The 23,060-nt window shown below is 40.1% G+C and overlaps 1 protein-coding gene across 2 annotated transcripts; it reads left to right on the top strand.

The window, feature by feature from the left end:
• The first annotated feature begins 680 nt into the window (after positions 1-680).
• On the top strand, positions 681-11,143 carry FGG (fibrinogen gamma chain). Of its 2 annotated transcripts, XM_075257608.1 has the most exons (10): positions 681-788; positions 916-963; positions 1,054-1,237; positions 1,341-1,434; positions 2,144-2,274; positions 2,390-2,523; positions 6,462-6,646; positions 7,005-7,282; positions 9,160-9,326; positions 11,039-11,143. In XM_075257608.1, the coding sequence occupies exons 1-10, from the start codon at positions 720-722 to the stop codon at positions 11,051-11,053; spliced, it is 1,305 nt and encodes a 434-aa protein (XP_075113709.1). In that variant the 5' UTR covers positions 681-719; the 3' UTR covers positions 11,054-11,143. The 2 variants fall into 2 exon arrangements, with proteins under 2 accessions (XP_075113709.1, XP_075113704.1); XM_075257603.1 differs by lacking the exon at positions 11,039-11,143 and having other exon boundaries at positions 9,160-9,378.
• Positions 11,144-23,060: the final 11,917 nt, after the last annotated feature.

Below are 23,060 nucleotides of genomic sequence, written 5' to 3'. Positions count from 1 at the left end.
GCATGTCCCAATATAAACTTATTCCCGCCAATATTTAAAGAGTCCTCTAAAATTAAAAAGCGGCCACTTATTTTGCCTCCATTTACAGGTATCACAGATATGAGAGCTTGTTTGTGTCCTTAGTGATGTGCTGAATAGAATAAGTATTTCTGGACACCTTCCCAACTCTTGACTTGAAGCTGTTTTTTTTATCAGAAACATAAAGGTTACATTTTCATATATAATATAATGTACACATATGGGATGGGGGTCATTAATATTACTACTACCTAGATGTTATGCAAGCTTCTGTTTCAGGGTGTCTAGGTTTATCAATAAAGCTGAGTAGTGTGTTCTTTCTATTTAGTGTCATAATATTGCGTCCTGGTTGTGTGAAACATAGACCATTACTGGAAATCTAACGCGTTGAGCAACTATATTGATCCACAGTTACTAAAAAAAATTGGAAAAAAACCTGTTTAATAATTGTTTCCAAAGAGTTAACGTTCTGTATGATGTTCACCGCGATCGAAGTGACTAATGTTCTCTTCTTGTGAGGGTCATCACCACCTACGCTCCCCCCTCCTGCCCTTTATTTTGACCTTTGATCAGCTCATCGTCCCTGTTTGCAGGGTTTCTGCAGGCCAGGGGTTGAGCATAAAACAGCAGCGACCTGCAAACTCCACTTCATTTGTGAACTGTCCAGCTAAGCAGGTGAAGGACACAGAGGACCTGCTACAATGTCACGATTATACCACCAGGGGGTGTTACTTCTCCACTCAATACTCCTCTTCTCAAGCACTTATTGTGTGAGTATACACTATGAGCATTCATTTTTATTGATAAAGTTTATTACTGAAGCGCAGTTATGTAAGTGAATGCTAGATATTGTATTAATATTATATATCATAAACATGTATTTATTTCTTTGTGCAGAATCTGGTACCAAACACAGATAACTGCTGCATCTTAGATGAGCGATTTGTAAGTACATTTTCTTACATATTCCTATTTCGTAGCACAGTGAAGTATCTTTTGGGATTTTTATGACTTTTATATACTATCTGCTTATAGGGGCAGTTCTGTCCAACCACATGCGGAGTCACAGACTTTCTAAACAGATATTACTCAGAGGTAGACACAGATCTGGAGTATTTTGAAGGACTTCTAAAGAGAATTAATAATGAAACAACCACAACTACGATAATTGTGACCGACATGCATCAACTAGGGTCAAAACCCCCATCAGCTCCACAAGGTAAGGAAAACGGCGTGTCTATAGATTAACTGTTTGTTATCTCTGCAAGCATACATCTCCACTCTTATGACCAGTGATTTTTCATTTATTGTCTTTTCTTAAGCTGGGATCAAAGACCCTACACAGAAATCCAGAAGCATGTTGGACGAGATTACAAGATATGAGAGGACAGTTATTGAAAATGAAAGGATCATACAGTAAGCATCCAAAAGGGTTAATGTCTTTGTGATAGGAATTGAGGTAGGCATGGATGTCAAGCAAAAAAAAAATAAAAAGGATATGCGGTCTAAATTTTTAGAATAAAATATAGAGTTCAATATACAGTATAATAGTTCTCCATAGTCATAAAGTTAGGAAATAAGGCAAATACTTTCAATTGGTACTATATGAGAAACTATACCCTAAATCTCCATACAAGACATGACAACTACACCATGCCAGATTGCTACCATATGAGAAGCTATACCCTAAATCCCCATACAAGACATGGCAACTACACCATGCCAGATTGCTACTATATGAGAAGCTATACCCTATATCCCCATACAAGACATGACAACTACACCATGCCAGATTGCTACTATATGAGAAGTTATACCCTAAATCCCCATACAAGATATGGGAGCTGCACCAAGCCAGATTGCTACTATATGGGAAGCTATACCCTATATCCCCATACAAGACATGGCAACTACACCATGCCAGATTGCTACTCCTATATCAGTAAAGCTTGCTGAATATTTATAGATATGTATATTACAGGCTTTCTAAAAAGGTATGTAAAAATACTTACATCCATTCATTTATTATGAAGAGATTTATAGCAATCTATTTACCAGCATAAGAACCGTTTCAACCCTAATGTTAAATTATTGTAAATCTGGTTTTCTCTTTATTTTTCCATAGAGAACTTCAAGACATTCTGAACACAAACTCACAAAAAATTTCCCTCCTGAAACAGAAGATATCAGTTTTGGAAGGCCAATGCCAACAGCCATGCAAAGATACTGTTCAAATCCAGGAGCAAACAGGAAAAGGTACAGTGGATGAATGGAGAAAATAATCTACTTCGACTTCCATCTGATACCCCATAGTTTGTTACCCAACAATTCTAACATGGCAGCAACATTGATATAAAGTTTTGCTTTTCAGATTGTCAAGAAGTTGCAAATAAGGGAGCACGTACCAGTGGTCTCTACTATATCAAACCTCTCAAAGCCAAGCAGCAGTTCCTGGTTTATTGTGAGATTGAGCCATCTGGCGCTGCATGGACCGTTCTTCAAAGAGTGAGTGAAGGAAGTTCAAAGTGTAGACGTTGTTTCTATGTGTAGTAGGATCTCCATTGTCCTAGTACAGCATGGAGATGGGTGATATTATATACCTCTAGAAGGCAGTCAGCTTTGCCAGTATACACATGAGTGCTGGAGATATTGTTAGTTTTCAGCACCCAAATCCCTTCACTTTCAGAAGGGCAGACCTTACAGCCAAGTGTCATAGCTGCACTATATTCACTGTCGGTGAATTCAGCACATTGTCAGCTTTCTAGTGATATATAATAACGCCGGTGTCAGAGGATGTGAAAAGGTCCAACATAGAACAGCACTGCTCAGTTGTTCCTGTAGGGTCCCACTTTAGGGGTCAAGACAGGGTGCTATACCACTTGCATTTGTTTATTCCATTCCTTCATAGTTTGTGTAATGGGCAACGTGTGTTTGTGTGTAATAGGCAACAGATTGTGGACTCCCTGTACTACCAATTCAGTTTGGCTTGAGACCACCAATGAGGATGTGGTTTCAAACAGACTCCCCAGTTTTCACCCTTTAACCCCCCATATACTAATCTGCACTTCATTGCAGGAAGGCAGGTCAGGACTGTAGTGCAATACAGATATACAAAATAAGCAATAGACTAGAAGCCAGATCTAATATAGGAATTCAACGCAGGATTACAGATCAGGAATTGCAAAATCCCAGACTCCACAGGTAACAGAGATATTGCAGAAGTCAAAGGCTACAAGTACAGAGAAGGAGATATTGCAAAAGCCACAGGTAACACAGATACAGACTACCGTAGGACATAGTTCAGACAGGGCACATGCAAGGACAAATACATCAATATGACTGTAGAGATGCAAACAAAGTGGAAGCAATATGAGAACAAGGAACAAAAACACCACTTATATTCAGGGCAGACAGAGGCTAGAACATACTTTAATTCAGACTTGAAAGGCAGAGACACTGCCATCAAGCAGCAGAACAGCCTGCATGTGGGCAAGCAGATAAAGAGCAGACAACTGAATTTATTCCTCAGCCAAGTGGGACTAGAAGATCAGACTTAAATACATACAGACACACAGGGATTGGCTGGAGGGAGTTTAGCAGATGAGAAAACTCATTGTTAGGGTATGTTGACATGGCTGAATTTGGAGCTGAATTTGAGATGGATCTTGGTCAATTGGAGGCAGACAGTGATTTTCTCCTCTAGCTGAATTTTTCAGCTAGTAGGAAAAATAAGCATCATATTAGATTTTCAGGCATATGCCATCTGATAACTCCTATTAATGTGAGTGGGAAGCAGAAAAATTCTGCTTTCATCAAACACATTCAGCTTCAAATTCCTGTAGCTGAACGTTTGTCACCTAAAAGAGACAGCAGCTCACATAGAGGTAGTCAGACAGCTATATCTGCTAGGAAAAGTAGCACCCCAGTGAATGCAGAACTCCACTGTGTGCATAATCCTAATTAAATGTAATATGTGTAAAGCATCCAGTGTATATGAATGCCGTATAATAAAAAAATAATCTACTAAATATGTATCTATAAAGGGATTCTACCCCCCCCCCCCAAGCATACTCAACTGCCACCACTGTGTTACAGAGCACATTACACTGATAATCAATATATCTAAGTCACATATGTCACTTTTGTAGATTTGGAGAAAAAAACGACTGAACTTTTATGCAAATAAGGAAGTTAGTGCACTGGCTTCCTGCTGCATAGAGCACTGCTCTTGCCACTCAGACCCCTACCATCTCATGTGTACACCACCCCATTTCATCCTCCCACTGCTATGGCATCAACCATCCTACTTGAGCAGCAAGAGCAGTGCTATCACAGCTAATGTCCATGGACGCACTGTCTTATTTTCATTAGAGTGATTTGTTTTTTCCCGAATTTACAAAGGTGACAGATATAATATAAGCATTTTGCAGGGGCCACACAGTGGCTCAGTGGTTAGCACTGCAGCCTTGCAGCATTGGAGTCCTGGTGTTCAAATTCCGCCAAGGGCATAAAACCATCTGCAAGGAGTTTGTATGTTCTCCCCGTGTTTGCATGGATTTCCATCCCATATTCCAAAGACATACTGATAGGGAAAAATGTACATTGTGAGCTCTATGTGGGGCTCACAAACTACAAAAAAAAAAAAAAAAAGTATATTGCTATCACAGTAAGGTGCTCTGTAATTGACTGGTGGCAATTGATTATGCTTGGGCAAGGTAGTAGACTCTCTTTAAAATAAATTGTGTCACCTGTGACCTTTTCTTACATTCTTACAGGGACTTTTCCAAGATTATTATTATTATTATTATTTATAATAATAATAATAATAATAATAATAATAAAAAATACCTTATCCACAACATGCAAGATAAGTTCGTTTTTGGTGGGGTTTAACTGCTGGGCCCCCACCAATCACAAAAACAAGGGTCCTGTGTCCCCTGTTTGAATGGAGTAGCGGTTTAGCATGAACAGCGCTTCTCAGAGATTTCATTCCTATAGACTTTTAATACAGAGGCAGCACACATACTAAGCTCCTTGATCTCAATGATCAGTTGGTGTCCCAGTGGTTGCATCTAGTCTATCAGGCACATTCCATACATACTTCAGGTAGTTCATAAGGTGCTATTGTGAGAAAACTTCTTTAATTCTAAATTTCCAATGTACATTTAGCTTGTGATGCAGGGATTAATGAGTGTGAATCGTTGCTATAACAAGTTAATTGGTGCTTGTTTGCATTGCCCTTGTACACAGGGAGGCATGATCACTACTGAGATGATAGCTCCCCTATGCAGGTTATTGATTGTCACCATCACATCACTGTTTACATGGGGCGATGTGCTTATCTACAAGAATGCAATCCTCCCAATCAGCTTCACATTTATACAAGCCAATTACAGGGAAGCAGCGTTCCTAATAACACAGGTTATTGATAATTGGTCTGGTAATTGGGTTATTTAATACAATATAAAGACATGAGACATACTATCATTTTCCATTTGGGGAGTTCCTACTGTATCGATCAATATGGATAGCTAGAGTGAATGGCAGCAGCACTGGTAATATAGGAGTCTTCTGCTTCTGTTCTTTTACTGCAGCCTGTATAGCCCATTATAGCCAATGCTCTGTGAGGAGGTCATAGAGGTCAGAACATTGATGACATATTCTTGCAATATGCAATGTCTTAAGTGAGAAAACCTCTTTAGGCTAAGGCCCTACGCTTTCTTGCTGAAGGTTTTGCTGGGTTTTTTTTTTTTAGCCAAAGCCTAGAGTGGCTACAAAAGGAGTGGGAAATATATAGTTATCACTTACACTTCATTCTTCCGCTCAATCCACTCCTAGTTTTGGCTCAAAAAAGATTTTCAACAAAAAATGCTTTTCTGCAAACGCGAGGCCTTAGCTTAAAAGCCATTTCAATCTAAAAATCATCTCCAAAAATATAGTGTGGGAATGAGGACCCTCATAGTGCAGGGTTGGTTAAGTCCAGACCGCCAATACACCTAGAAACAAGCCTTAACCTTTTGGTATGTTTTCCGTTGAAAGTCATTATTACTGAGTCACTAAACATGTGAAATTTACATCAGATACCTGGCTCCTAAAGTCTACAGTATTTTATCTAATCCTAGTTGAAGGCTAGATCTACAAGGTGATTTTGGCTTCTATGGCAGGATTGTGACCCTGAGATTGATGCGATCAATACTCATTTTTTTATGCTACTAAGAGTTGTGGTTGTGGCAACCCCATTCACTTACATCATAGGTGATGTTACAGGCCAACACTTTGAAACACTGACGGGTGTCACAAGTTTGCCATGTTTTTCCTAGCCTAAAGTCTGGCCCAGGAGATTCTCTTGTATCAGTATAATCTCTGTATGAGAAAATCATTCATAAGTAGACATATATTCAGTATTATTTATTTCCTTCTGTTTTCTCCACCCCACCCCCCAGAGACTTGATGGCAGTGTGGACTTCAACAAGAACTGGATTCAGTACAAAGAAGGATTTGGATATTTGTCACCAACTGACACAACTGAATTTTGGCTTGGAAATGAAAAGATTCATCAAATCAGCACCCAATCTACCATACCATACGTCCTGAGAATAGACCTAGAAGACTGGAGTGGCCGTAAGAGGTGAAATATATAAATCCTGATCAAATATCATTGTAGTTCAGAGCCAAAATTCCTTACATTTGAGAATTATGTTCCAAGTTATTAGCTTGTTTCATGCAAGTATCCATTGAATAGATTAAAATATTACCATTGAGCTTGCTGTGAGCAGCCTGAATAGATGGAACACCAAATTGCACTAAATTTATCAAATTAGTATATATGACATGAAAATTTTTGTGAAACTTATTAGACATGTCTATGAATCTATTACAGAATAATTTGTATGCATACTATTGTACACAGTAAATCATAAATATGATAGGAATAGAACTTTAGGTCTGGCAAATGCACTTTAATAGTCCTTCTTTTTCCTATATAGCACAGCAGATTATTCTACATTCAGACTGGGTTCTGAAAATGACAAATACCGGTTGACCTATGCTTATTTCCTTGGTGGTGATGCTGGAGATGCATTTGATGGTTACGATTTTGGAGATGACCCCAGTGACAAGTTCTACACCTCTCACAATGGCATGCCATTCAGTACTTATGACAAAGATAATGATAGATTTGAAGGAAACTGCGCTGAGCAAGATGGTTCTGGTTGGTGGATGAACAGATGTCACGCCGGTCAACTTAACGGCAAATATTACAAAGGTAATAGTCTTATATGTAAACTTACTTTATACATTTTGTTGGCAGGAAAATATTGGCCTTATGCAACCATTGATAGAATTTAGCCATAGTACATAATGTAACATCTCAGTATGGATATGATAATCTTTTTGATTGGTGTATAACTATATCCTACTATCCTCAGATATCCTTTTTGCCTAGTTTGTCACATTCTCATATTATTGTTGGCTGCACCTTTTTAAAGACGACTTGTCAAAACTCCCAGCATATTAACTCAGCCCCAAACTAACTAAATGGGGCATTTTCAAAAACATCCTTAATAAATCCTTACATTTATTTATTTGTTTATTTATTTATTTATTCATTCACATTCCCCAGCCTATAATAATAATAGTAGTAGTAGTAATAATAATAATAATAATAATAATAATAATAAATCATCCTGGATGACCCCTTTAAGGGTTCACTAATGACTGAGTCTTTCCCTTATGGGAATAATTATGTTAGAAATCATAGAAAAGCAATGTGGCTAACCAGAACATTAAGGAGTGCAATGAATGATGAAAAGAAAGTTTGTAATCCCATGACCAATGACATGAGTAGGAGTAATGTAACTGTAAACTTGTGAGGAAGTGCAATGCCACCTTCAAAATACGGCAGTAGACAAATCTCAGATCCAGGTGGCATAGACCCCCGAGTGATGAGGGAATTAAGTACCATGTTAGACAGACCCTTATATCTCATATTAAAAGGGGTTGTTCAGGATTTGATCATTTTTGATATTGATGAGGTCACCGGTATCAGATCGGTCGGGATCCAAAACCCGAACAAAATAGCTAAAACGGCTGCAGGAAAGCCATATACTAAATATATGGCTGGAAGTAGATCTGGTCCTATTCAAATGAATGGGAGCAGGATGGCAGTTCCTGGGGCAACCACACTAGGCCAGTAACTATGACTATGTCTTTGAGGGAAAAGAGTGGACTGATTGACAATGTTAGATTTATTGGAAGCCAAACAGTGTTTCCCCCTTGGGAATCGGTGCCTTTGTTGCCAAGATATTGCTGTTTTTTCAATATATAAGTGAGCTCTTACTGCAAGTGTGTTGCCATTTCTCCAAACAGGTAAGTGGCAATGCCCTAGTTTTTCCAAAGAGCAATTGCAGATTGATAAGAACAGCAATATCTTGGCAACGGAGTCTCTGATTCACAAGGAGAAAACACAGTTAGAAGCAGGGGACCCTAACCTATCTATTTACAGTGCTGAATTGATATGCTGTGCTTTTATGAAAGACTTCCTTTAGGATAAGGCACCACATAGCGAAACACAGCAAAAAAAAATGCGGTGGAAAAAACCACAGCGGAAACGCCTTATGTTTTTTTCCGCAGCGCTTTGCATTACTTTTTTGCAGAGTTTTCCTCTGCAGACCTTCTGCCCTTATTATACCTATAAAATACATGCTTCGATTTTCAAAAACACAGCTTTTCCACTGAGGATTTTTTTCTGCAATGTATGAATGAGGTTAACCAGAATCCCATTTACTTTGCATGTTCTGTAAAACGTTGCATTTTCGCAACGTGGGGCTTCAGGCTTCAGTAATTTCCTCATTAATTAACAAACCTGTAACATCTTATCTTAAAACTCTGCAGTACGCCATTCCTCCGTTAGTCATAGTAGAAATGTATTCATAAAATGACAACATCTTACACAGTCTTATAACACAATTATGAGAAATTAGACTCCAGAACTGCTGTTTTATAGGGAATAACATAATTTACAGATACAGATATGTCATTAAACATGTAGTCTTTAACTATGTAGTTTGTGAATCAGGATAGGTTCTAAAAAAAATCACCGAGAAATCTGTATCTAATAGTTTCCTCTTCTATCCCTCTCAGATGGCACCTACTCAGAAAGTGATAGTGCTACTGGTTATGACAATGGTATTATTTGGGTAACATGGCGCAACCGTTGGTATTCCATGAAGAAAACGTCAATGAAAATCATTCCTTTGAACCGATATGGCGAAGAAGGTCAACAACAGCATTTTTCAAAGGATACAAAGGTCGGATCTCAACGCCGAGGAGATTACTAGAGTTCTGAATCTTTTACCTATTTCACACTGAACACTTAACACAATATCACACCATACCTCATGTCTTCAAGTAGATCCTGTTTATAAATAAAGTATTCAAAGCATGAAAAGAATCATTGTTGCTTTTGCCATTGCTGTCTTCTGCTGTGCTTCTTCTTCTTGTGACCGCTGCTAAGTAAAATCTATGTAATTGAAAGTAAACTAAAAAAACAGATCCCTAAGGTTTCATGTATGGATAGCATTAAGATTTTGTGGCCCAATCTGATGAGAAAACTCACAATATCTGTGATTTATGGTGCTGTAACTTAAGAACTACAAGGGCTTAGTGTCCTGCACTCACATTATTCTGTGAGTATGGGGTAGTATGGGATCTCTGAAACCTACACCATCATAAATCAGTTCAGAGGAGCCATAGTTGACTGACCATATTCAACACCTATATAAAAGGGCTTTTACCCCACTGCCCATCATGGTATATGCCAGAGGTCCATGCACGCTTCTGTGTTTATCCAGACATAATGGGAAGACTTATTAAATTGGGTAAAAGCAGCCAATTACAGTTAAGCCTTCATTTATTCTAGACTTGGAAAAAGTAAGTTGTTCTGTGATTGGATGACATATTGCCCCTTTGCCTGTACTACAGCTCAGCCTTACTCATATTCTAATTATTAGGGGTCAGAATGTAAGAAACAAACATGTTGGTCCACCCTAAGTATACGCCAACAATGTTTTAGTTTCATCAGACCACTTTAAGTGCAATATCTCTTCTCACTATATGTCTTGAAGTGGCTGCTCTGTAACATTTACCATTATGCTACATTTTATACTACTTGTCAGGGTTAATCCAAAGGTAGTAACAAGTTGTATATCAATGGAGCTTAATGATGGCCATCAATAGTATTCCATATTACAAGTTACCATGGCAGCATGTTTATGATTTGGTTCACAATTTTTAGAATATAACTTTTTGGCTTAATTTTTGCATTAAAACATATCTGTAATTGTACTGTTTCTTTATGGAGGGGCAATAATTTGCTAAATGTTATGACTGCATAATTTTGTGACTTTACAGTACTGGATAAAGAATTTGGTTAGTCACCGATACTTTCTAATAGACTGAGGGTATGTTCCCATACGGCAGATTTGTTCTAGAAATGTACTAAAACTGTTCCATTTGCCTAAAACGGGTTTGCAAAAAAACATGTTCAACCTCATCTATATGTACAGATATGTAATGGATTTACATATGAAGTTATTTCTGCAACAAATCTGCTCTATACAACATATCTTAAGAAGCGCACATATACACATCTTAGAAATAGCCTTTATAATAAATGCATACAATGTATGTCATAAGCGCGACATATGCAAGCACTGTAAAAACTGTTTATCATGGCGCTAAAGGGAGTTTATCAGCAGTAATTTGGCTATAAACCTAATCACAGTACCTGGTAGAGATGATTCTATAGTTGCCTAAGTCCTTTAAGAGCATGCCTCAGCTTTGCTTTGGTCGTATCTCTATATTCCCAGGCAAAGCACTTTTCCCTCTTATTTGTATATGAATCCCTTTAAGTGCTACGCCTATGCTTATAGAATATGCCTTATGTCTGTTATGGCTTCTTTATTCCTGCAATGTATAGGTGAGTTGCAATATTTTAATCTGTTGTTCTGTTTCATTGTAGGTTGGGGACATATAAATTCACAGATTTTAATAAAAGCTCCCGATTTGTAGAATGTGGAACACACCAGATCTTTCAGTCTGGAAAATTGCACTATGTCTGTTAGAAAGAAGACACATTAAATCACATTTAACATTACAAATAAAGTCTCTCTATTTTATTTCCAAATCTATTTTGATTGAGTATTGCCATGCTGATCTAGTAGATGTATTTGATAAGTATGTATAAGCTCATGACAAATACATTGCCTTGAAATCACAATACAGCTAAAGGAGTGTTTCAGTATTCAAACTCCTTCCAAATCCTGAATGACAGTGGTAACTAATAATGTGGAACCCCACCAATTGCAAGATTTCAAGATCACTATGGAATTACTGGACGTAGAAAAGCGCTCTCTTACAAATCTTAAGTAGTCCCATGTAGTTTAAAGCAGGAAGATTCTGAGCAACCGTTGCTCCATTCAAATGGGAGTATAAGGGGCCCTCATATAATGGACATCTGCTCCATTCAGATGGGAGTATAAGGGACCCTCATTCTCCTTATCATGGTGGCCACATCAACCAGTCATATGGATATCTGCGTTTGATGTCAGAATTATACATGTTGCACATTATTCAGTGTATAATGGCAAAAAACAATATGGTACCAATAAACAGCGAACCTTTATTTTTTATGGACAACCCAAAAAAGAGGCCAAAGATATGAACCATAGCCAATAATTTCACATGCATGGACTTATTGACATTCTCATAATTTGTGACCCAAACAGGACCTCTAAGAGCTGGAGTTTTATTTCTTCTTTTTCTTTTTTGTATTTATTATCATCATTATCCTATCATGAACTAGTCCTAGCTAGCATCTGAGGTGACATAGATCAATGCATTTATGTATTTCTATTCCTTCTTTAGGGATAACATATTCCGATACACTGTACAAATATGTTCTACACTTACCTCAATCCCTTTCCCCAATAGGCCCTATAATTTAAAATCCTTATTTACGACACAAACACAAACCGAGGGGATTTTATCAAGACTCACTGAACAAAATTGGCGTCATCGCTGGGCGGTAAGGAGCGGCCTCTATCAGTACAAAGCTATATTAGAGTACCGTCAGAGAAGGCGTTCCTCATAGCTCAGCGATGACTCGAGGTTGTAGGGCCAGCCCCTCTGATAGTGGGGAAATATCAGTACCCAAAATAACGACACTGATAGATCCAGCACCGGAGCACATATGGGGAAAGCCGACAGTGTGGTGAATTCAGCCAACTGTAGGCTTTCTAGCGGTATATAAAACCCCACATTGAGGAGGACATGAAAGGTCCTCTTTAACTAAAAACTCTCAATAAACAATCATTTTGTAACGAAGGAATGGAATACTATGGCAAGTGGGATGGCCATCCATTTTTCGAATGCATCATAACTATAATAACTATCATAACTTTACTGTGCCATAGTGACATAGTTAATAAGGTTGGATAAAGACGCAAGTCCATCAAGTAAAGCCTGTAAACCTTCCAAGCTGATCCAGAGGAAGAAAACAAATATCTGATACCAAAGTCTGTTTTTGGAAATTGCAGTGGGTGCACTGTGCAAAATTTTCCGCAAGGTGTGGATGGGATTCGCTGGAATCCCATCCACTTTGTAGTAGCTGTAAAGTGCCACCGTCAACTTTCATTTGCACTGGACAACAGCAGATTTTAATCTGCCAAAAAAGTTTGTCCATGATAGGATGTTTGCTGGCAGTTGGCTGAAAACATTAGTGTTTGGCATGATCAACGTATTTTGGCCCATCTTCAGCAGTCAACATATGAATAACCCAGTGTTAGACTGAGGTGCTTAGGGTATATCAGTAAAATTCATTCTGGGGTCCCATTATGAATTTACATGCAAATATTACCTTGCACTCACTTACAAATTCCTATAATATTGGCGATATAAATGTATTTTTGATATTTTCTTGCTGCCTAGTCCTTGCCTCTGATGATTTCAGTTCAGGGGCCTATCAGTTTGCTGCATCATTTGCTCTTGTCTTGAACTCGGGCCCTTTTAGCTCTGTGAGCCACATATATGTGCCAGCACAGCAAAAGATGTCATGGAGCAGCAAGATATTGCAAGATGATTGGTGACTGTATCCCCTACAGTGTGATTGAAAATATGATTTGCCTGACTCTGCAGCTTGATGTTGTCAGGATCTGAGTTGTTTATAAAAGTGGGTGTGTGTGTTTGGGGGTGTTCATCTGGGGATTTGAGCTGGTGTCCTGTGGTTCTTTGGTTGATCCTCTTGCCACTGAACTGTTGGGAGAGCTTCAGGTGTGTGTAATTGTTGTCAACCTATCAGGTCTTTCCGGGGTCTGTAAGAGGCCGTCTGCTGGCTTCAGTCCTTGCCAGTTTTTGTTGGTACCAGCTAGGATTCTTGACACAGTCTTGAAGGAGAGTTAGTTGGAGCTGTATGGTTTCTGGAGCTGAATTGGAAGTGGTGTGAGTTTTGTTCTGTGTGAGAGTCTGCTTTTCCCTCATACATTCCTACTTAACCTCTGTCCTGCATTTCTTGCTGTTTGTCACTGTTTTGGGTTCCAGATTTGCTTTGCCCCCTGTCCTGTGATACTTATCCTCACCACTCCACTCCTCCTCTTCTTAATTCTTGTTGGGTATTGTGGTCATGTTGCACTCGTTAGTTCTCCAGCATGTCTCATCCTAGCTTGTACTGTTTGCAGCTGCACTTATCCTTTCGCTAGGGGTGACCACCTCTAGTTTCCCAGTCCCTAGCCTCTTTCAGCTTTCATCCTACCTGTCTGTTAGGCCTTTGTGTTTAGGGAGCCAATAGTTGTCGGGGCTGAGCTAAGCTCAGGTTCATCTGACCAACACCCTCAGGCAGGGCCTAGTCAGCTGTTGTAGCGCTAGGGACAGCTTTCCTTCCCCATTTCCCCAGTAGTAATAGCACCATTTAGTACCACGGTTGTCAGGCATTGACACAACTGTGACAGATGTCATCTCCACCACCCAATGTGCCTACAGTATAAAAGAATAAACTGGTTGAGATGTTATATGATGAGTATCTGAATCATCCAGTCATCAATTGGATGGCCACATCACTACTGTCCAGATGTGTATGGGCGCCTTTAGTCTCTTCCCACGTCAGCATCAGTGCCTCGATTACAGGTTCAATCATATGAGAAGAAAATAAGTACTTCACATAAGGTTATGTTTCCTATTAAAACTCCACTCCTGTTATAGTAATAATTTGTCCATAGCTAGTAGATTATTTTTTGCTGATGTTCTTCTTTAGACCCTGCATGTCATTCGCTTTTCTGGAGCTAGAGGATATGCCTTCTGCCACCTGATCAAACGTGTCTATAAGGCTGAAGCCCCACATTGAAAAAAGATTTCCACATCAGAAAAGCTGAAATACCAGCAGAAATGCTTAATAAACGCTTTAATAAGGAAAGAACAACTCTGCAGAAAAAAACGTTATGCGTTTAAACTCCATTTCTTTCCGCAGCAATTTTTAGCTGCATTTTGGTAGGAGATAATGTCGTGGTCACTGAGACCAGAAACAGGTGACGGGAGATGTAGAATGAAGGATAAAATGTAATGGAGTATTTAAGGGTCTGCAATACCAGACACAACACCAGGGCAGATGTAGCTCTGTCTATGAAGAAAACATTCTTGTATTCTGCACCCAGAAACTTACATTATCACTTTGCATGGATTAGTTTGTATTTCAGCTTTGAAGGTCTATGCTTTGGGTACAATAGTAAGCTTACAGCGGAGGTGTAAATGCTGCACGGTTTTAGTTTTTTGGCATGTTCTATGTAAGTGGAACTTTACAACTATTGCGCAAAAGGCCAAAGTTCAAACATTTTGTAAAACTCAGCTCTGCTCTGTTTGCTAGGTACGAAGAAAAGAACAGAGGCCACATAAGATATTTGCGTGTTCTGGGTCCCTATGTTCACCAAAGATTTACACTGTACAAATGATGTCAGTTTGGGTAAAGGAGTGAGTAATACATAATACCACATAGTCCATCATGTTATGTTGCTGTATAACGCAATGCTTCTCATACTGTAGATACAGAGATTTGTTAATAATAATTATAAGAAGAATCTTTCTCTCACATGCTTTGTACCAACCAAATTGTAAAACCAGTGTTTTGGCTTATTTTTCACCAACTAGCCTGCAAGCTGTGCCCTACATTTAGGCCAAAGCCATATAGGATGGGTCAGTGAGGAGTTTCCAGTAGCAGATGTCCACAGCATACCGCCTCGGACAGAAATTTGACATGTATATCTGGTGGTCTTGTGCTCGTATCATGGACTATAAATCCAAGTATAATACATGAGGTCACACACCAGAACTTACTCTTGAATCCAGCGCTGATTTGTCTCTCTGCTCCTTCCCCGGATCTGAAACCCTCCAAGAAGAAACTTGCTATTCATCTAATTGAAATTGCAAAATGTGTCATCCCTCTCTACTGGCTACAAACCTCGCCACCATCCTTACCACAGTTTCTTCACAAGGTGGATCAAATTGTGAGGTTCGAAGAACTATCCAGTTGGGCAAATTTTTCGCATGAGTGTTTTTTGAAAACCTGGTCCCAGTGGCTGACCTATAGGAAAACCAAAATATCTGCTGATTGCCATGAGTAATTCTTCCAAACCCCTCTTGAAACTACTGCAGACGCTTACCCCCGCCCCATTTTCTTTTACCTTCCGTGCCTGTCCTTAACTGTCCGTTCCCAGAGATGTCCGACTTTTCAAGTGGACAGCAAAATCCTACATGTCGGGTTTTGCTGTCCGCTTGAAAAGTCGGACATCTTCGGAAACGGACAGTTAAGGACAGACACGGACTGTAAAAGAACGCACCCGATCTCCATTTAAATAAATGCAAAATGTCACGGACACAGCTAGTGTCCACTTCTAATGTCTGTGCTAGATTTTGAACGGACATTAGCAGCAGACACTAGCTGTCGGACACCGACGGTAGTGTGAACTCCCCCTAACAAAGACTATATAAATTTGGTATCGTTATAATTATAATGACCTGCAGAATATAGGTAACATCTCACTTTGGCTGCACAGTTAACACCATAGAAACAATACCCATAATAAAGTTGCACAAATGCAGTTTTCTACCCCACCATATGGAATATTAAACGGCACCATTACAAAAAACTGACTTGTCCCATATTTGTCTGTTTTGATGGCTAAAAAAACAAACAGGTGACTAACAGAAAAAAAACCGCTAGCAGAACCCATAAAACTCTATGGGAGGCGTTTTTTCCACGTGGATTCTGACATGGATTCAGTGCCAAAATCCTTGCCAAAAAACTCAGTGTGAATGGACCCTAAGTGCTTTCTATACAGTGTTGGCCAAAAGTATTGGCACCCCTGCAATTCTGTCAGATAATACTCATTTTCTTCCAGAAAATTATTGCAAGCACAAATTCTTTGGTATTATTTTCTTCATTTAATTTGTCTTCAATGGAAAACCACAAAAAGAATTGTCAAAAAGCCAAATTGGATATAATTCCATACCAAACATAAAAAGGGGGTGGACAAAAGTATTGGCACTGTTTGAAAAATCATTTGATGCTTCTCTAATTTGTGTAAATAACAGCACCTGTTACTTACCTGAGGCACCTAACAGGTGGTGGCAATAACTAAATCACACTTGCAGCCAGTTGAAATGGATTAAAGTTGACTCAACCTCTGTCCTGTGTCCTTGTGTGTACCACATTGAGCATGGAGAAAAGAAGACCAAAGAACAGTCTGAGGACTTGAGAAGCAAAATTGTGAGGAAGCATGAGCAATCTCAAGGCTACAAGTCCATCTCCAAAGACCTGCATGTTCCTGTGTCTACCGTGCGCAGTGTCATCAAGAAGTTTAAAGCCCATGGCACTGTGGCTAAGCTCCCTAGATGTGGATGGAAAAGAAAAATTGACGAGAGATTTCAACGCAAGATTGTGCGGATGGTGGATAAAGAACCTCGACTAACATCCAAACAAGTTCAAGCTGCCCTTCAGTCCGAGGGTACAACAGTGTCAACCCGTACTATCCGTCGGCGTCTGAATGAAAAGGGACTATATGGTAGGATACCCAGGAAGACCCCACTTCTTACCCAGAGACATAAAAAAGCCAGGCTGGAGTTTGCCAAAACTTACCTGAGAAAGCCAAAAACGTTTTGGAAGAATGTTCTCTGGTCAGATGAGACAAAAGTAGAGCTTTTTGGGAAAAGGCATCAACATAGAGTTTACAGGGAAAAAAAAAGAGGTCTTCAAAGAGAAGAACACGGTCCCTACAGTCAAACATGGCGGAGGTTCCCTGATGTTTTGGGGTTGCTTTGCTGCCTCTGGCCCTGAACTGCTTGACCATGTGCATGGCATCATGAAGTCTGAAGACTACCAACAAATTTTGCAGCATAACGTAGGGCCCAGTGTGGGAAAGCTGGGTCTCCCTCAGAGGTCATGGGTCTTCCAGCAGGACAATGACCCAAAACACACTTCAAAAAGCACTAGAAAATGGTTTGAGAGAAAGCACTGGAGACTTGTAAAGTGGCCAGCAATGAGTCCAGACCTGAATCCCATAGAACACCTGTGGAGAGATCTCAAAATGGCAGTTTGGAGAAGGCCCCCTTCACATCTCAGGGACCTGGAGCAGTTTGCCAAAGAAGAATGGTCTAAAATTCCAGCAGAGCATTGTAAGAAACTCATTGATGGTTACCGGAAGCCGTTGTTCGCAGTTATTTTGTCTAAAGGTTGTGCCACCACGTATTAGGCTGAGGGTGCCAATACTTTTGTCTGGCCCATTTTTAGAGTTTTGTGTAAAATGATCAATGATGTGACTTTTTTCATTCTCTTTTGTGTTTTTTCATTGCAAGCAAAATAAATGAAGATATTAATACCAAAGTTTGTGCTTGCAATCATTTTCTGGAAGAACATGAGTATTATCTGACAGAATTGCAGGAGTGCCAATACTTTTGGCCAACACTGTATATTTCCCATTCATTTTGTAGCCATTCTAGGCTTTGACAGAAAAAACTGCAACAAAATCTGCAACAAAAAAGCTGCATTTACGAAAGTTGCATAAGTGTAGCTTAGGCTAAGGCCTCACATTGCGTAAACGCAGCTTTTTTGTTGCAGATTTTATTACGTTTTTTCGAGCCAAATCCAAGAACGGCTACAAAAGAAATGGGGAATATATAGGAAGCTTCTTATACTTCTACCTCCTGCTCAATCCACTCTTGGCTTTGGCTCAAAAAAATACAGTAAAATCTGCAAGAAATAAAGCTGTGTTTCCGAAACGTGGGTCTTCAGCCCAAAAAACACTACAGAAAAAATGCAGAGCAAAAAAATGCAGCACAGATACTTGTGTTCTTCACTGCATTTCTGCTGCTTTGTTCATTTTTACCTTCTCCCACCCCATGTAAATCTATATATTTTTGCAAAAATGCATCAGTTTCTACAGTTTCTTTTTTTCTGCAATGTATGGATGAGATCTCATTCCCTTTAAAGGTACTGTAAAAATGCTATATTTTTTTTTTCAACAGCTAAAAGCACTATGCTTCTGCAGCGTGTGACCTAAGCCTAAGTCTCTGTTCACATTTCTGTTTTTCTTACTTTTTTTAGTGATACAAGATAAGTTAAGATAAGATAATCCTTTAATAGTTCCACCATTGGAAAATTCATGTGTTACAGCAGCATGGATAATACAGTAATATATTACAAGAAAGAACACATACAAGCTCATAGCAGATAGAAAAGATACTAGTAGTCATAGCAACTAAGAAGAAAAAGAAGGACTCAGGATCATTTAGTTCTCTGTGCAGAGTGATCTTCACTTAGTCTGATGTTCATTATACAGCTGACCGTGGTTGGGAGGAAGGACCTCCGATAGCGCTCCTTCTCACACTTGAGGTTAAGCAGTCGGTCACTTACAGTGCTGCCAAGTGCTATCACGGTCTCATATATGGGATGGGAGTTATTCTCCAGCATGGAGCTCACCACGGACAGTATCCTTCTGTCAGCCACTATGTGTACTGGGTCCAGGGAGCTCCAGGACAGAGCTATCCCTTCTAATCAGTCTGTAAAGTCTATTTCTGTCCCTGGCTGGTATGCTACTCCACCAGCTGACCACTCAGAAGAAGATGGCTGATGCTACCACAGATTTGAAAAAGGTCCTAAAAGTGCCCCTGGAATCCAAAAGCCCTCAGCCTCCTGAGCAGGTAGAGCCTACTGTGACCCTTTCTGTGCAGCGCTTCCAAGTGATCAGCCCAGTCCAGTTTATTATTAAGGAGCACACCCAGGTACTTATAGGTCTTGACTATCTCAACACCCATGCCCTGGATGTCCACTGGTTTTGGTGCATATCTCCACTTACTAAAGTCCACCACCATCTCCTTGGTCTTCCCAGCATTAATCCTGAGGTGGTTCCACTGAGACCATTCCACAAAGTCCCGGTTTAAGTCTCTTTACTCCCTGTAGTCACCATCAATGATGAGGCCAACTATTGTACAGTCATCGGAGTACCTCTTTAAGTAACAGCTAGATGGGTTGTACCTAAAGTCAGCAGTGTACAGTGTAAAGAAAAAAGGGGCATGAACTGTACCTTGTGGTACCCCTGTACTACAGACCACAGTGTCTGACATACAACCCTGTGCTCTCACATATTGAGGCTGGTTTGTGAGGTAGTCTAGGATCCAATTGGACAGGGGGTGGTTCACTCCAACAAGGTCCAGCTTGTCTCTCAGTAGCCCAGGCTGAATGGAGAAATCAAAGAACATTATATTCACAGTGTTCCCTGGTTTCTCCAGGTGAAAAAGAGTTCTGTAAAGAAGGTGGATGATTGCATCATCCACCGCAATGCCTAGCCGATATGCAAACTGGAGGGGGTCCATGGCACGGCTCACCAGAGGCCGGAGGTGTGCCAGGACCAGTCTCTCTAGGACCTTCATCAAATGGAATGTCAGTGCTACAGGTCTGTAGCCGTTGAGGTCCTTTGGATGAGGTGTTTATGGAACTGGTACCACACAAGATGTTTTCCACAATTGTGGAAAACAATTGTTTGTAGATCAGAAAACCAGAAAGGGTGGATCTCATTAAAGCACCTAATTGTTGGTTATAGGTTGCCTTCAGATTTCAATTGTTTTATCAAAGGCTGTAACTAAAGTGGTCATTCACATGACCAATATTTTGACAGTTCTTTGTAGTGGACAATGCACAATGTTCATGTGAATGTAGCCTTAGTGTAGCGAGGGAAAGAGGTGAGCCACCTTGCTTCTGCATCCAGTGACAGCTACAATCTCTGAAATTATGCCAGAGCTAATGGGCCCCATGAAGCTCCTGGGCCTGGGTGCGCCTGCTCACTCTGCACTCCTGCAATTTATGCCCCGGGTTCCATCAGGTTCCACTATTTTGCCAAAAAAAGGAGTCTGTTGCACTTTTCTTACCTGGAAAAACAATGGAGACCAGAAGGGAGGCTTCCTCTTTTTTTTTCACTGACGTCAATGGCATCCATGTACCGCCTGTGATTTCTACAGGTCCATAGACTGTAACATGGATCTATAACAAGCATGAGTCAGAATGACTCAGTATCAGGCCAGTCTTTAAATGGACTTCTGCATATGGCCAAGACAGCACACAGATTTGGGGGGTAAGATCACACAGGGTTTTTTGGATCGGAACTTGAGGCGGAGGCCGCCTCAGGTTCCGATCCAAAAGCCGGGTCGCCACGACTGAAAGCCGGTGCACTGCATCGGCATCCAGCCACTCACTCCACTCCAGATTAGGCCCAATGAATGGGCCTAGTCCGGAGGAGGGAGTGTCTTCAGGCCGAATCGCGAGGCAAAACGGCCTGAAGAATGAGCACCTCGCTTCTTACCTAACCGGCTGCCTTTGATTTCAGTGGGAGCCGTCTTTTTGGTCAGGATTTTGATGCGGAAACGGGCTCAAAATCCTGACCAAAAAACTCCATGTGAACTTACTGAGGCGGATTCGTGACCAAATTCCTGACCAAAAAACTGTGTGTGAACTCAGCCTTAGTGACACACTATATTGACAATGCTAACACCCAGTTGCAGGTTCAGACTGGCCCAGAGGTGAACAGCTGAATTCCCTGCTGGACCCCTTATACAGATGGCCTCCAGCTGACTCTGACATGTCACACTACATTCATTGTACTTCATACAGAAACTCCTTGTACAGCATTTAAACCAGGCTATGTGTCAGTACAGTATACTATGTACATTACATAATAAACTACCCAGTTTATTTCTATATACTGTAAAAACACTGAAATTGACATCTAGGTGCAGAGTCAGGCCAAGTTTGGGCCCTGGGCCCCATTTTCTTAATTACACTGCAGGGACCCCAATACATTTTAAATTTGAATACATTTCCAGGAGGAATAAATGATGTAGATTACTTATAAAACACTACAACATTGTTGTTTTAAGGCACATACAAGTATCTAATTTGCTTATCAATGTTCTTTTTATTGAAACCAATGAAAACAAACATTATAAAAGTAATAAAGTGTAGAGTTAATAGTGGATAAACAAAAGTTACAGGAAAGGTTGCATCAATAATATAACTATCATGCTGGAAATTTGTATAGAGAGTGTAGCTTGCTCTGGTTGAGGACTTTGGGTACATCAGGTGTTGTGTAAGGTCCCAGCATGGTCAGCATAATGCGGCATTCACACTTGCGCCTTGTACATGTCCGCCGTGATTCCGCCTAAATCCCAGGAAAAATTGCTTTGGGACGGCTTCCTGGCGGTCAGTTTAAAAAAACATTCATTTCAATGGGTTTTTAAACCAAACCACCAATGTCTATATGGAACCTCTCCGCCGTGAAACAGTTGTTTTTTTTTTTAATTGCACAAACACAAAGTCCTGCATGTCCGAATTTGTGTCCACGCAAAAAAACGGTTTCAGGCTAAGGCCCCACTGGGCGGAAACGCAGCAAAAAAAAGGCAGAGTAAAAAACTGCATTGAAAACGCTGCCTTTTCTGTCGCGGAAAAACACGCACATCTACAGGCGTTTTTCATTGCGTTTTTCCGTTTTGTGCTGCGAAAATTCATATGAGTTTTCTGTTGAGTTATTCATTGTGTTTTTGCTACAGTTTCTCATGTGCAATAAAGGTAATTGAAAGGCTATGTTGAAAATCCTAGCTAATTATGATCCTCTGCTATTTAGGCTGGGGCCTAAATCGGGGCGGAAACGCAGCGATTTGGCCACGGTGGAAACACAGCGGGAAAAATCGCTGTGTTTTACAGTACTTGCAAACTGGATGGGATTCATTTGAATCCCATACCCACTTTGCGGAAAAAATCACCAAAAACGTTGCAGTTTTCAAAATAGCAGCATGTCAATTATATCTATGGAAATGTCAGTGGCTTTCCCATAAATATAATTGTAACAGAAAGCCCAAAAACGCTGCGTTTCCGCCCAGTGGGGCCTTAGCCTCACTTGGGCTATGATACAATATAAATGAGCCAAGATAGTGTGGAGAACTTTTGTCTCAAGAAAGTCAACTGAGGCTAAAGCCCCACTGGGCGGAAACGCAGCGTTTATGGGCATTGCAGAAACGCAGCAGAAAAAAAACGCTGCGTTTTACAGTACCAGCATAGTGAATACAATTTTGTCTAATCCTAGCCCCACACTACGGGAAAAAAAACGCAGAAGGTGATGTGTAACAAAGTGTATGATAGCATGTGCTTATGGCTTATGGTGAAACGCGCATCGGGCCACATTTTTACATGGTAAGGGTCAGACATTATTATTGATAGTCTTGTGCACCTCTTTTGATATATAGTTTGTACAATTTCAAGGTGCAGTTGTTATATCTGTCCTTTGTAACTATTTAACCATCATGTGGTCTATGCATTGATAGTTTTTTGTATCATATAAAGATACACTGTACCTTGAGTTATATATAGTTAATCATTTATATGGTGCTCATTTACTGTGCTAGTTTATATGTCATTTCCTTCCATGTTTAATGCATCATGGCAGCATTGGCTCCCC

This window comes from Leptodactylus fuscus, chromosome 1, assembly GCF_031893055.1.
Source record: "Leptodactylus fuscus isolate aLepFus1 chromosome 1, aLepFus1.hap2, whole genome shotgun sequence".
Lineage (NCBI taxonomy): Eukaryota > Metazoa > Chordata > Amphibia > Anura > Leptodactylidae > Leptodactylus > Leptodactylus fuscus.
This window is presented reverse-complemented; position numbering and strand designations above follow the sequence as displayed.

What these genes read in the sequence shown, in the direction of transcription:
- FGG (XM_075257603.1), top strand. Translation starts at nt 720, where the DNA reads ATGTCACGATTATACCACCAGGGGGTGTTACTTCTCCACTCAATACTC. An exon ending in ACCCCCATCAGCTCCACAAG is followed by an intron (nt 1,238 to 1,340) that starts GTAAGGAAAACG and finishes TCTTTTCTTAAG; the next exon opens with CTGGGATCAAAGACCCTACA. An exon ending in GACTGGAGTGGCCGTAAGAG is followed by an intron (nt 6,647 to 7,004) that starts GTGAAATATATA and finishes TTTCCTATATAG; the next exon opens with CACAGCAGATTATTCTACAT.